This window comes from Pomacea canaliculata, linkage group LG4 (assembly GCF_003073045.1).
Source record: "Pomacea canaliculata isolate SZHN2017 linkage group LG4, ASM307304v1, whole genome shotgun sequence".
NCBI classification, from domain to species: Eukaryota; Metazoa; Mollusca; class Gastropoda; order Architaenioglossa; family Ampullariidae; genus Pomacea; species Pomacea canaliculata.
The window spans coordinates 1,466,788-1,482,409 of NC_037593.1; the positions used below are offsets into that span (position 1 = coordinate 1,466,788).

A 15,622-nucleotide genomic window follows, 5' to 3' on the forward strand; every position below is an offset into this window, starting at 1 on the left:
AGCACAAAAAACAGCGCGTGTCACAGCTTACTGTGTGTTGTACAATACACGTCTATGTATGTTCAGTATATATAATAATATTAATAATAATACAAGTTGGTGGTTGTACAAGGAAGTCAGATGCAGACGACAAACACGCTTTTGGAGAGTTATCCCCCCCAGACAAACAAAGTCATCATTCAGTTACTTTTTCTCACACTTTCAAAAGTTATTTAAAGTAGCAGTCTCTATTAAACAATGAAGTAAAGTGAGGTAAATTTTAGAATATAGATTATGAAACTTTATGCTAGCACACTTGTGTTTTTCCTTAGAGAAGTTCAAGACGAGCAAGTGTCGGAAGTCCTGTCGACAGCAAGATGGCAACTTCCGTGGCCTGCTTGTTGTCAGTGCGACATTCAGCAGGAAAGTAAGGCGCATACCTCATCATGGATGCTTATAAATATAAAACGTGAAGAGAGAGTTACAATAAACCGTGGGAACTATGCCTTTTTTTAAAAGGAGACAAGGTAATCTTTCTTTTCATGCATGGTACGATTTCCATGTGTAGTGTAGTGGAGTATAAATAGGACTGGGAGGCGTATCTCCACTCTCTCGCACAATTCACAAATATACGTTTTCTAACCCTGAACAAACCGTGTACATTTTAATGCTTGTAAATAACGTTATATTCATTTTATTTACAGTAGTCTTCACTTAAATGATACACGTATGTAAATTGTTTTACAAATTTTATACGGATGTGTTCGAAGGCATAACATTCTCAAGCTTCCCTTAGCTACTGAAATCCAACCGTGTAAGGTAATATTTGAAAACAGATTAAACTGCAAACAATTACTCCAAATAACCAAATTGTTTTTTTACTAGTGGTTATCTAGATTGTTGAATTTAATTTTATAATGAAAGAAATGGCTACTAATTAAGTTGCCATAGCAATGTACTATCAAACAAGAAGAGAAGACTATGTTGTAGCATTTTATAAAAATGAGTTCATAAATACTTATACAAACAGTATTTTTATTGCAAATATTTATCAAGACATATAAAGTTATCATTTCAATGGTATTACATCATACAGATGTAATGTGATGAACAGATAGTAGTATCAACTGATAAAGTACTAAGAGGATGAAGAAAATGCAATTCAGACACATTTCATTGCAGTCTGCAATGCCAACGCATTTTTAAAAAATATTTACAAAGAAATATAAAGTATTGACATTTCATTGACCATTTGACGGAGATCCAACTACCATGATAATGTATCTTTACTCCTGTGTGTGTTACATGTCTGTATGATTATGTATGCCTGCCCTTGTGAGCAAAAGAAAAATTTCTGTCTTAGGTCTCCTCGACAGACAATAAAGTCTGATTTGATTTTTGATTTGATTTGATAAAGAGGATTACACAATATCTACTAGATGTATGCATCTGTGCAGAAAAGCAAAAAACACCACCAGTTCTTTGCCAGACTGCTGCTAAAAAAATTCCATCCAACTGGACCATTCTGCAATCCTCTGATTTTGTCAATGGTGACATTGGTAAGAGTGGTTATTCCCTTGTGTCTTCCTTGCACTCCTCAAAACCAGTCTTCTGTCATGATGCTAGTCCAAATAGAACTTTGATAAATAATGTAGCATTTTATAATGCCATATAATATAACATTTTAAGTAGATGCCAGTTCTTGCATGGCCCAGTCAGCTCTTGTCCAGCTATGATAAAGAATGGTCAGACATACTACAAATAACATCCTTTCCTGTCTTGAGTTTTCAATGGGTATGTAATTTTTTTACAGGCCTTCCAACCAGTGCTCTGGGTAGCAAATGGCAGGAAAATTCACCTCAGTCAGTGCTATCAGGTGATGCACTGAGCAGTCCAGATGACTTTGGTAAGAATTACAGAATAGTAAGCCATAACAGGCTAGACTGAAATAAATCCTTGAGACAGAAACAAGCATATGCTAGTCCTTTTTTTTAAAAATCTATGTCATATGGAAAAAGTTTTAGAAGAGGAGAAATTTGAGGGTTTTTTTGTGTGAGAAATTTGAAAGGTGAGGTAACAGCAGATGTTACCACAAAAGAGAATTGTAAAGATTTGGACTGAAGAGTAAGGAGGATAGAATGAGAGGTAAGGTCAGGGAGAAAGGAAGACTTGTAAATAAGAGGAAAAAGATTTCTTGTGGATAAGGACAGAGCTCCATTAAATGAGGAACAGTAGATAAGCAAAAGAATGAGATACGAGGATAGGAAGACAATGAATAAAGAATAGTGGATAGCAGATAAAGGATAAAATGAGAGATAAGATGACGGAGACAGTGGATAGTGGGTTGCACGAAAGGGAGAGAGGGCTTTATAGGAGAGGCTTGGGGAGAGAATTTGTTTTGGAAATCAAGGAACAAAAGAGCCACTGTATCAAATATAGGAAGGTTTCTACTGTTACACTGCTAATGCTAGATACTGAAACCTCATTATGAAGATTGAGGAAAATAGATGATGTTCTTGGTGAAAGGTTCCCATTGTTGTTGTCTCTGTTTAGTCAGCTTGTAATGTCATACATTTCAATATATGTTTTGTTTTGTGGAAAAGGCCTTAACAATGTCCTTAACAATGTTGCTAATGATAGTTGACTGTGTTCTTGTCCTCTAATGACCCTAATGTTCACCTGGTCACCTCGTCCTGCAGTCCCCATTTCTGACCATTTCTCTTATTAGAGGCATCATGGGATCGCTTTTTGTGGTTTGTTTCTGTATAGATTATTTAGACATTATAATTGGAATAATTCCCCATCATTTTATTTTTGTGCTTTTTTTTGTTTTTTTATTAGTGGAATCGGGGCCCTCTCCAAGGTCATCAGTGCAAACATCACGTTTGTCAAAGACCTTTTGTGAGATTCTCCATGACAAAGATGCTTTGCATTGTTTTATCCAATTTATGGAAGCTAAACAAGCAGACCGGTTTATCAAGTTCTGGCTGGATGCTGAAAGTTTCCATGCTGCTACTCTTACGAGACTGCACACACATTCCCTCCAGTCAGTTGGTCGTAGTGGCCTACTGCAACGACGCCATGAAATGAAGGAGCAGGCTGGCAGGAATTCTGTCTGCAGTTTTGAAAGTGAAGCTGAAATTCAGACTGAGTTGAGAGAAAGTTCTGATGGCCAAAAGGTGTCTTATGCAGAAGATTGGGTAGACACCGGTGGTGGAGCATCGCTGGAATCCAGAGTGCATTTTGGAGAAAAAGAAATCAAATCACTGAGCCACTTGTCACCATTTAGGAACGTTGACAACACAGCTACCTGCTACAGAGTACCTCATTTTCCTTCAGTCTACACTGAAAGAACCATTGTAGGAGAAGTGTGTCCATCTGCTACACCATGTATCAATGATTTACCAATGTCATTGCAAAAATGCACTGATGATAGAGAAGTTACTGGGACTTCAGCAGTAGAGCCCACATTGTGCGATTTGCAACTGTTGTCAGCCATGGGAAAAACTGAAAATGAAAAAGTTCGACTAGCTGAAGAGAAAGAGCAAGCATTTGCTAATAATATATCATCGCTAAATATACAGGCTAGTGAAACAGGTAGACAGGATAGTAGACATGATGTAAATAAACAGTTAGGATATGGAAGCAACATTACTGAAAGAGTTCTAGGTGACACTGTGATATCTACACCTGTTGTAGAAGATAAAGGGAAGCTGCCCAAAGAAGGCAGCAAGCAAGAGAGTGATAGCGGTAGAGACCATGCGGATAGTGCCAGAGACAATGTTTCATTGCCAACACAGGAGAGAAGTGTTGAAGGTGTTGAAAACATGGCTGTCACTGTCAGTGATGATGCTTTGCTGCCTGCTGCTGTAGAGAGATTTTCAGAGGGAGGTAGAATGCCACACAAGGACATATCTATCAGAGACAGAACTGTTTCACAATCAGAAGAAATTCAGCATAAGCTGAAAAAGAGTGAGATTTTCATGGCATTTTGAAAATTTTTATAACAGTTTTGTACTTATATTTTACAGTTCATATTGGTTGTAACCTTCTTCTGTTGATAAGTGTACTTAAGGATGTACAGTACATGTCATTTGCAGATAGCAGTTCTAAGCATATTAAGCACAGTATGCACCTGGTCTTGTCCTACAGTTTATATGACAGCCTGTTCGGTATAGGGCCAAAAACTTGCTCACGTGATAAATCTGGATGGCTGTATAAATATTTATGTAATAAACCTATAAGTGTTATAGAATCAGGGATAGCAATGGTCAATATGTTAATGTAGCAATCCACCGATAGTTATGTAACAGACCTAGTGAAGGGGTTAAATTTAATAGAGATTGAATTTGGCTTACTTTTGATTTTCTTCGACCTGTGTTTTTGGTGGCAGGTATAGAAAGAGATGCAGTTGCTATATTTACCAAATACATTGCCCAGGATGCTTCTCAGTCAATTGGTGTTGATGACAATCTTCGTGGAGAAACCATTCGTAAGGACTTATTAAATGTTTGTGTGATTTTAAGAGCTTAAACTATGTGTCATGGGTAGCTCCCTATTTGTGTTGTACAGTTTCCTACAAGAAATTTAAAACTCAGGACATCATCTTGTGAAAATAGACATTCATACATTCTAGATAAGTGTTTAAAAGCAGCCTATCTGCAAGAATAAGTGGAAGGTAAAGACATTTTGGCTCAGTGGTCAGATCTGTGACGTGCAAGTGATTTAAAGTGGAGGCCAGCCTTCTCCTTCTGATTCTGTTTATCTTCTGTAATAAGTGGTCTTTTTGCTGGTGGGTGGAGATATGAGTTTTCCATGAAGTGGCACGTGAGCATCAGTCCCATGTTTTGAAGTTGTGGGCAATGGTTACATGACTGCAGAACCTCCATAGCTACTATCAAATGACCTAGGTCAAAACTCTTATATAGTCTGTGGGTTTCATGAATCCTCAGAGCAGTTGCTAATCTACCTCAAAAGTACTTTGGATATGCTTTTATGTAGATTGGCCTATAGTCAGATATTGAAGGCCAATGCAGTAATCTCTTGTTTTCATAATTGACATTAGTAAAAGATAATCTGTGCACTTCTAAGGTATCAGCTATTGATAACCCATATGCTAAGTAAATTGTCTTGATAAAGGAATATGTATCTTGACTGGATAACATTAATCTGAAAGATTTCTAAATATGTGCATGCAGAGCTGTGGTATTCTAATGGTGTCATCTTGACTTGTGCAGGTAAAATATGTAAAGATGATGGTCAGGTGGATCCAGATTGTTTTGTGGCTTGTCAACAGTTAGTCATTGACAAGATGGAAAAAGAGTAAGAAATATTTTTTATTACACTGATATGTCAGTTGCACTGGGTGCAAGGTAGAAACTATTGGTACCACTGTACCTCAAAGGGATTCTAAAGGCAAATAAAACTGCTTAGAATCACATAAAGAGTAGGATCCACTTGAATCTTGTCTATTTTCGCGTCTGTTCATATGGAGAAAGTTGAAGGTTTTGTAGCATGTTGTGTTTTATAAGAGAAATTACAGAGGACTCTTTTGTTTACTTAGACAAAGTCTCGTTCTCCGTCACATGACCAAGGCTGCTTACCAAGTGAAACAGACTGTTTTCTATAATTTTTAAAACTGTCCTTTGAAAGTTTCACTTTAAAACCTAAATTAACTCATGAGTTTCACTATTTATCACAGTGAGTTTCAATATTCTTCATTTCATCTCTGTTGTATTTTATGTTGGCACCCTAAAGCATTTTTGCAGCTAAAAGTTTTAGTATTTCAGCTTTTGTGTTGCTTGCTTATTCTATTTCTAAACATTTCAGGTACTTCCAGACATTTACTGACAGTGAGTTTCACTGCAAACACCAGGTGAATGTTCTTACCAGTGGAAGAGTCTACCTGTCTGATATTCTTTACAACGAACATGCTTTGTGCTATTTTATGGAGGTGAGCAGTTAATGTTTTGTTTTTTTCTTTTGATGGCCAGATATCTGAGAACCATCCAATGGGGCTGGAGGGGGGTGGGAGAGTGTGAGAGCTTCTTTGCTTTATGTACATGTTCATGATTTAGCTTGTTAAAAGACTTGAGGTTTGCCTATGCAGGAAAAGCCTTCCTTTTGGGGTTTCACTTGATTGATGAACAAAGTCTGATTCAGGCACTTAGGGAGGCATTGCCAATCAAAATTCTCAGCCTACCTGGATAATCTGTCTCCAGGACTCTTTCTGTCCTGACAGAGATCATTTCTGTGTAATCTGACAGATTTGGGGTGGTTGATTAACACTCACAAGTCATATCTCCAACCCTCTCCAGAATTGTTCATCCTGGGTTGTGCCTTAATTGGAGCAATCAAGTCTGTCTTTGCCCAGGCTCTAGAATTTTGGATGGAAGCCAAATGCTACCATCAATGTCACAACAGAAAGCACAAAGAAGTTCAGGACAGGTTTAGGAGCTCATCTGTCTCCTGCTTGTCTTCTGCCAGGGTTTTTATCTCTGCAGTACTGGCAGAAATTTGTTTCTGTCAGACAGCTTCATGGGTGTGTCTTACTTTGCAGAGATAGGAGTGGTGGTTGTGGGGAGGAGCTAGGTCTCTCGCTCTTTCTTTTGGTCTGGAAGATTGTACAGATTTCGTGTTGGCCCTAACCTCTACAGCCATGGTCATTTCAGCTGACCCACACTTTCTGCAGTTCTGAAAAGATGGTTCTGTGTGGCTGATGACTCACTCACCTTTAATGGTATCAAAACAAATAGTTCATTGTTTAATTTTTATTGCAAATTCTCTTTCTTTGAGCCTTACAGATAGCATAACAATGAGGTCATCCTCCCCTCCCATCTGTGTATTTGGGGGGAAGTGTTGGTTTTAAAAAAAACTGCTGTATTGGCTTTGCATTTGTCTTTATTGGTATCTGAAGCTGCTGCTCACCTAACCAGTAGAGTGCCCTGCATGCCAGGCACATGTTAGTTCACTGTCAGGGAGACAACTTTCAATGGTTAAAGAGCAATTGTAACTTTTCATCTCTTTCTGTCATGTCATCTGGAAAGTCTCAACAACAACAAACAAATTTACAATACACATTTTTAATTTTGTTTTTATTAGTTTATGGAACAAGATGGTGCCAGCAACCTCATGCAATTCTGGATTGCAGCAGACAATTTTCAGCTGCAGTTGCTTCAGCAGCAACAACAAGGAGGGTATGATGGTATGCAGGCACAAGCAGACGCCATGATCCTCTATGACAAGTGAGTTCACAGAGCCCATAGGTCATAAAAAATACGGTTGAACTGAACTCCTGGTAGATTAGGACTGTGTTAAAGCCAGGGTTGTTGAATTTGTTTAGGATGCTCAGTAAATGAAAAGTGAAAAAACACAAAAAAAACCAACCAATTTCAAGTATATTTGTGAGGGAGTGGAGGGAAGGCACATTTATGCACCATTGTGGCAAGAAAATAATTTCATGTAATTTAGTTTTATTGCCAATGCAGTTCGCACTATAGCAATTCATGTTTTCGGTTTAATATATTCAATTGAAACTGCCTGTGAATTAAGGATTCAGTTCAGATCACATCATCCATATATGCACCTTGCTTCTTGTTGCTGCACCAGATCATGACACTTGTTATCTATCATGATTTAACTACATATTAATTTATCTTTTTTTCAGATTCTTCTCTCTTCAAGCCAGCACACCACTGGGGTTTGATGACAAAATTAGGTTTGAGGTGGAGAGCAACATATGTCACGAGGGAGGGCCATTACCAGATTGCTTCTCTGTGCCGCACTCTCTTACTCTGTACCATCTGGATCAGGTCAGTTCCTCAACAGCAGAAGGTGGTCCACTGGTGTAATGGTTAGATCCTGTCACCAATACAGTGAGAACTTGCTGTTCTTTCTTTGCATGTGGCACCTCTCCTTAAGTACAGCACTGATCAGTATAGCTCTTATTCATAACATTAGCCTAGCTCTCATTCACAATATTAGTTCTGCTGTGGGCCGCTAAAAACACCTTCTGGCAATAGTAAAACAGTGTAAGCTGGTCTGGCTTAATCATGTGACCCACCCAATACTCTTAAGACTATCCTTCAGGGTTCTCTAGAGGAAGGCTAATGCCAAGTGGACTGACCAACAAGCATAAAAGGATGGACTGGCTCAGGATTTGTTTACCATAGTTTATGGGTAGCCTTGTTGGTTACCGTGTTTATCAAATCTCCCTAACCCCACCTTCTCGCACCAAGTGCAGGCTGACCAGCATATGTCATATAGCAACCTGCACAGAAGGAATGAATAAAGCAATGAATGAGAGTTATGATTTAAAGTATGGTAAGGATTCTGGTTGCTACTTCCTGTGTATACACAGTCCTGCTTTGATACTTGTGTGTAAAGAAAGGGCAAACTGAGAGTGGAGTCATTACAGCTTTGATATTCATAACAGGTCGTGCACATTCTAGTTTGATACTTGTGTGGCATAGTCCTTGCCTCAGTTGACCCAGCTGTTGATTGGCTACCTGGCAGTTAAAAAGTCTTTGGGAAAGAATGACAGCAAGATGGGTACCACCCTCACAAAATGTTGGCTTTCAAATAAATGGTTTTTAACAACTGTGGTTTTCCAACAACTGAAAGATCACATGACAACCTTGATCTGGTGAAAGAGAGAATGTGTGTGCCTATGCTATGCTTTAGTTTGTTTTGTGTGGGAACTATGAGGACATATTTTTCTTTCTGTTAACAGTTCTACTTTCCACGCTACCTGAAAAGTGAGATCTACTATAGGTACCTCTCTGATCTTGTAAACACTGTGCAGATTGCCCAGGATATACCTGTTAGGAAACACAGACGTCAAGGTGAGTGACTTACGGCATGTGTTACTGGTGGAAATATTTTCAAGGCAACTGAAACGTGTTTTATATGCAGTTTATTTTCAAAATTGACCGCTTCTGAAGGATACTTTATGCTGTCATATGTAGAGTGTTGTATTGGGAGGTTTCTAAATTCAGTCACATGTAGACACCAGGTCTGTAGTTTCCTATACCAGTTATGTCTGTCACTAGATGTGTTTAACTCCTGTATGTGAAGTCACATTACTGCTAGGTCTATATTTAGTTACATCTAGACTCCAGAGGCTGGGAACAGAGCATACCATTTGCCACCAGCTGTGTAGCAGTCAGCTAACCTGTTAACGTGTTAAAAGCATTTTATTTTTGTAGTTGATTGCTTATCAGTAGGCATGCCTCTAACAGCTTATTGTTCACCTAGTCCCAGGTCTGCTACAAAATGTTTTTACTTTACCTGTATCATATGGTCTCTTTTTTTTTATGTGTAGCCAGTGACGCTTCATCAGAACACAGTGCTGGAGGTCAGAGCATTGGAGCTGAAAGCATTAGCTCAAAGAATACTTTGCTGGCTGCGGGATCTCGAAAAGCGCTGAGAGCAACATCACCTCGTTCTGCACCAGTTCTTGGAAAATTTGAGGAGCACTTCACATCAATGGATTCTGATTTTTTTAACCCTGATACACTCTGGGAACGGCCGTGTAAAGGGTAATTATTTTCTGGATAGAAACGGCTTTTCTTTTTGTTTGACATGTACACAATTATACATTGTAAACTGTTGTAGTTTTCTTGGGGAAACAATGTTTGGTACCCTTCAAATGATATTTGAAGTGTAGTGTAACTATCCAGTGTGACCCTGTGCTTTCGTAGTGGCAGATCCACCTGTACATATTGTAGCACACTCCCATGTGGAGGAGTTTGAGCAGGGGCCCTTTTTTCCAGACCTTGTCAAATGTGTGGTTGATGTAAAAGAAGACTGTGAGTGTCTTTTTCTCCTCTTGCAAACAGTTGTCAAGATCTTGAAGTAGGAGAAGAAATTTGTCTTTTATACTTATGAACTTCCTGTAACCACTCTGGGTAGGCATGAGAATAGTGTTTGATTCCAGTTAGGAGGTGGCTATTTACCAGTCCTAGGAGTTTTCCCGTGGATCTCGAGAAGATAGCGTAGCATGCTTCTTTACATTGAGCTACTGTATTCTTGTTTATATTGCAATGGTTTTTTTTTTCTTATTTGCATGTTATATATTTAATCCACTATATATGTATTTGTATTACTAAAACCTAGGCTGCTTATATCTATACACCGAGCCACTATATACGTATTTGCATGACTGTTTTTATACTTGCAGGTCATTGTCTCTAGGCAAAGTCAACTCACTTGGACAGTTTGTGTCAGAGTTTGAATCAGACCCTGATGGTGAAAAGAAAAAAGGTAATTTGTGTAACATGAAGCATTTTTGAGCTTATGATGCCGTGGATCACTTTTGATCTTGCATTTCTATTAATGAGCTATGGTTTAGACATTTGTAGCAGCAGACTGTCGGTACTTTAATTTGTGAGCTGTATTATTTAGTTGATATTTAAAGAAGTGGGTCTCTTGACAGAAAACATTAGAAAATGCAGTTGTGTGTGCATGTGTGCGCACCTCCACGCATATGTTCAAGTGTGTGTGTGGGAGCAGAACAAGAAAGAGCATATGTACTTATGTATTTGCACATAACATTTTCTCTGATGCTGTTGTTGTTGCTGGTACAGGTGGAGGCTTCTTCAGAAAGAAGAAGGAGAAAGAAAAGGTGAGAAAGTCTAAGATGTTGGTTGTACTGTGTGATGTGTGATGACAGCCAGGAATGATTTGTGATGACAACCATGGGTAATGTGTGATGACAGTTATGAGTGATAGTTGTGTATGTGATAATAGCCAAGAATGATTTGTGATGACAATCATACAGACTAGAGTGTTGTGCGAGATGAAAAAGGGCAGAGGAAGAGAGAAAGAAGGAGGTATGGAGGGGGAACCATGAATATTGTGTTGTGACTGGCATGTCATCAGGAACAGGAAGAGATGGCTGTACGGGTGGCCCAGATGATTCTCAATGATGTCGCTGCTATGACTAAGACGGGAGAGGCCTGTAGAGTAAACATCATTAATGATCCCTACAGTCTACTTCCACACGCAGACTCTGCATCACCTGCTCATCAGAAGGGAGTCTCTTTCTTTGAACCTCCCCCTTCCTGACACAAGTTTTTTTGAGTGTCTGCCATTTTCTTTTTCTATTTGTTGAAAGTTTCAGTAAGGATAAATGCTATAATGTTATTCATACAATCTGGAAGTGCAGCTATTTATATTAATTCTTGTACCCTTAACTGTAAGTGTGCTGTAATGGTAAGGCACATGCTGTAGAGTACCTGCATTTCTTGATTATACGTGTATTGGTATGTGATGAGTATGAGTAAGGCACATATTGTATTGGTGCTCTGAGATGAATTTTTGCTAAGAGGCAGTAATGGTGTCACACCAGTAATATACATCCTTTTCACAAAATCTTGCCAACAGGAAAACTACATTTTCTTACCTGTCCTCAGGTACGGGATCTGTGACATTTTCTTTTACATTAGAATCATCTAGAATGTTCACAGGGAAAATATCTCCCTACATCAAAGAGCAACAGGCATCTTTGTAAAAAAAAAAACCCCAGAATATTTTAGTTGACAGGCATGCCCTTTGTGTATGTTCTATTGCCTGTGTGTTGTATGTGTTACAAGATATTTGTGCACAGTATGTGTGTAGTTGTAAGAATTGCATGCATGCACACGTGTAATCATAAAAAATGAAAGCAGCTGCCGCTATGTGGGTAGTGCCACAAGGCCAGTAACATGCATGCACATCCAGTCACTGGACAATAAAGTTTAACATACTCTTTAATTTTGTGGATTCCTCGACGACCCTGTCTGGCTCAGTTGACTTCATCTTTCAAAAAATGCATTTAGACTTATAATTAGAACACCTTTGTGCAAAATGTTGTGGTCAGTATTGCTGCCTAAAGTGTCTTTGTGTTTTGAAAGCTTTCAAAATTATTTAAAAATACACAACTTGTCAGGCTAACGTCCAGACTGTAAAAAATCATGACTAGGACATCCAACTTGCAAGTGGTGGCTATTTGAGTTTTCCAGAGTAGTCATGTTGAGGATTGATGAAACAGTCTGTAGATCATTTCCTGGTTGATAATTTGCTCACATGGTTGAAAGAGTAGTGACCAGTTTCACTTTTTGATAACTTTCCACTTCGATTTTTTTTCAGCAACTGTCTCTCATAGCAAAGTTTAGAGAATATCTCCTGTCAAACTAGTAGTAGTGTCAATTTACATAGCATCTTTCATTTACTTAAATAATTTTATTGTTCTTTATGGAGTATCTTCTTTCATGACCTAGAGAGCCTCAAAAAATGTAGTAAATGTTCAGTTAAAAGTCAGAAAACTATTGTATGATGCTGTGGTGTAAATGCAGTTCTGACATCCGGACTGTTGAATGATGCCATGGAGTGAAGGAGCTGCAGGTTTTTTGCAAATCTTCTAGCTTAGTCCTGTTTGAATTACTGCCAGTGAAAAAGAATCCACAAAAATCAAAATCAGATTGATGCCTATGAGTGTGCCCTGGTTTTGTAAATCTTTAGGTAATCCTTGATTACATATCATGATCAGCCAAGTCCCCACCAAAAGCACTGACATCATCCTTGATATTTTTTCTACGTTCTCATCATTGCAATCACCATCCATATTTGGTGTTTAAACATTTCTGCTGCTGAATCGATGCCAAAGTTTAAATGCATATGCTAGATGTCTACTTCATTTTCTAATATGTTGGTACCCTTAACTGCACTACTGTATCATCCATGGTGACTGCTCTCTCATCAGAATAATAGAAGCTTAAAATTTGTTTTCATGTTGATGGAGTGTAGCAGATTCTTCGTATATTTTTACATCAACCCCTTTCACAAGACAACAGAAAACTCTGCTCTTTGTTAATTAGCTTGTCTTAAAAGACAACAGAAATCCATATTGTCTAGCAGATCTTTGGTATGAAACCTGCCAAAATGGCTGTTTATTGAAAATGAATGCCTTGGATCTTCCAAAAGAGAGAAAGCAGAAAAGGCACTCTGGTTTAGGGCAATAGGCTTCTTGATGTATAGCTCATCATTGTGAATGGCTTGTGATGTTTGTAGACTTTATTCTCATTGGGTTGTCCTGCATTCCCACTGGTAGGAAGTATGGACAGTCAGGGAAGTATGAAGTATTTATGTTTGAAGCAACAATCAATAAGCAGGGCTTCTGCTTACGCAAAAAATTGCGTACAGTACGCATTAAAAGTTCGGAGGACCCCTTCAATTTTCGTCAATGGGGTCCCCTTCAAATTTGGGCGAAGAACAGGGACCCCTTAAAAATCTGAAGAAGGGGTCCCTGGGACCCCAAAGAATTTAGCCTTAGCAGAAGCCCTGAATAAGGTTATTATATATATATAAAAAAATGATCCCAAAATGTGGGACTTATCTCTTTCTGGCAAAAAAAAAAAAAAAAAGATAATAATGTCAGGGAGAAAAGGATACATGAGATGATCCTTGAGTGACAGATAACAAAAGTATATATTTACCTGTGGAGTCTCTTGTCAGCTAAAGTGTTTAGTTGCGATCGACAGGAACTTTTTCGGCCAAAGCAATATGGCAAAGAATTCCCAAATTGTAGTGCATCATTTTGTTCAGCATTCACAACAGCTGTGGTACATTTCTTTCTTTGTCAAAAGTGCTGCTATGTGGATTTTTTGAGTGCTTCGTATAAAGTAATTCATGTAGCAATGTTTACAATTAATAAGTTGACAATACTTTTTAGTGTTGAAGGTTTATTGCTATTTCCAAAGTCCTGTACATGGAGGATTGTTATTCCCAGCAGAGGCTAGTATTTATAAATTTTTCTGTTGTGCTGTTTTAAAGTGAAGAGACTAAGTAGAAATGTGCTGGGAATTTCAAATATGTTTATTGCTTTGATATCATCATTTGTGTAATTGTTATTTTTGTGAGTTCCACAAGGTGCCAAAGGAAATACAGCAGCCCAGCAAAAGAGCTTGCAGCTGCTTTAATGATCATCTAAAGTTAATATTTAGTGAACAGCTTCTTACAAGTGTCTTTACCTATTTTAAGATGCCTCTACTAGCAGTTGCTAACCCTGAGCTACACTAGAGATTTTGTTAAATATTTTGAGACAGACTGTTAGAAATACATGTATCTATTTTAAGATGTCTCTATTGTAAGTGGCTTATTCTCTGTGATTCCTTCATCATGATTATAGGTATGTGAATGACAGAGAACTAAATTGAAACAGAATGGTAGTGCTAAAAGCTGTTGTCACTTCTTTCATTTTTGTCTTGGAATTTTTTTAATAGAGTGCACCAGTCCTGTCATGTCAATAGTCATTATGTCAGCTTCCAAGAGTTGTTGTGTTTTACATTTCTTTCATGTCTTCCAGAAGACAAAGTATCTTTCTTTGAATTGTGTGACGGAAACTTCTAAAGATTGTGCATGTGTGCATGTGTGGGTGCGTTGGGGAGGGAGCGATGTACAAGTGAGTGCATGCACAGTTATATGTTGTCACTGCAGCAAGAATACACACAACTTATGGTTGGGCCAAGTAATAATTTAACTTCAAGAGGTCAGCATTTGTCTTTTGAAAACTGGTGTAGACAAAAGTGATAAATACAAAAGTCAGCCAATCATATACAGAGTATGCTTTTGTACATGTTGACTGCTTTATCTTATCGTCTTGTCTTAAAATGTACGCAACTCAGCACGTCTCTACATAACCTTCAGTCTTCACATCCAACCCACATGCACAGCCAACACATGGCATTCGACTTATGTTAGAATATTCTTATTTATATCATGTGCCCTATGGTCTTTCTGATATGAAGTCATCGGTCAACTGGCGTGAGGATGAGTGTGGAAACAAGTTAGAAGATTGTGGCGCAGATGTTTTGTCTCATCTCATACCAACTGGCATGAGCGTGAGTGTGAAAACAAGCAGTGAGAGAGATTGCTGTGCACACAGAGGATGTTTATTGTGAAAATCTATTCTTTATTATGTAACTTCTCTGTGCACTTTGTTCTTATGCCTGTTTTCACCTAACTGGTCATGTCCAGGTCCCTGTAATGAGAGCTTGTGATATAAGAGAGGGTTATTATGATGACTTGGTGCTGTTAGAAGTGGAGGTCACCACTGTACAGACCAAGTTACACGAGATTGTAACAAGAAATATACTGTCTTGACAAGTCATTGTATGTATTGAACAGTCTCTGAAAGGCAGTTGCAAGTGGTTAATGTTTGATGAATGTTTGAAACTGTAAAATAATATGGTACACATGGTGTAAAAATGAAGATGATTTTCACAGCAATCAAAATAAAATTTGGATGAAATAATAGAACAAAATCTTATGTATTCTTTCACCAATACCCCGTTACTTGAAAGAGTGAGTGGTGGCCATGTATCCACACTGGGGCAAACTACCGTTAGAGAAAGCGCAGGACTTTGGGAAGGAACAATCATTTATACATGCACATGCACAGACATCTGTCACTGTGACTTGTACACTGGTAATTGTATACCTGTTGTACTTTTTCTGTCTGTACTTTTTATACTACAAGGCTGTTCTGGTCACAGCGAAGACATTACACAAGGGCGGGTGTTGGTGTGTCTGCAACATGCAAGCCTTCTCACATCAAACTACAGGCTGCAATGGGGCGTCCCATCAATGTATCCAGGGCCTGAGT

General features: G+C 38.4%; 1 protein-coding gene across 1 annotated transcript; it reads left to right on the forward strand.

The window, feature by feature from the left end:
- The first annotated feature begins 255 nt into the window (after window positions 1-255).
- Window positions 256-15,276, forward strand: LOC112561814 (A-kinase anchor protein 10, mitochondrial-like). The gene is made up of 14 exons (XM_025234559.1): window positions 256-506; window positions 1,437-1,538; window positions 1,793-1,885; window positions 2,821-3,951; window positions 4,373-4,471; window positions 5,217-5,301; window positions 5,809-5,932; window positions 7,081-7,223; window positions 7,646-7,790; window positions 8,711-8,822; window positions 9,302-9,518; window positions 10,160-10,242; window positions 10,566-10,603; window positions 10,861-15,276. The coding sequence occupies exons 1-14, from the start codon at window positions 482-484 to the stop codon at window positions 11,044-11,046; spliced, it is 2,583 nt and encodes an 860-aa protein (XP_025090344.1). The 5' UTR covers window positions 256-481; the 3' UTR covers window positions 11,047-15,276.
- The last annotated feature ends 346 nt before the right edge of the window (window positions 15,277-15,622 follow it).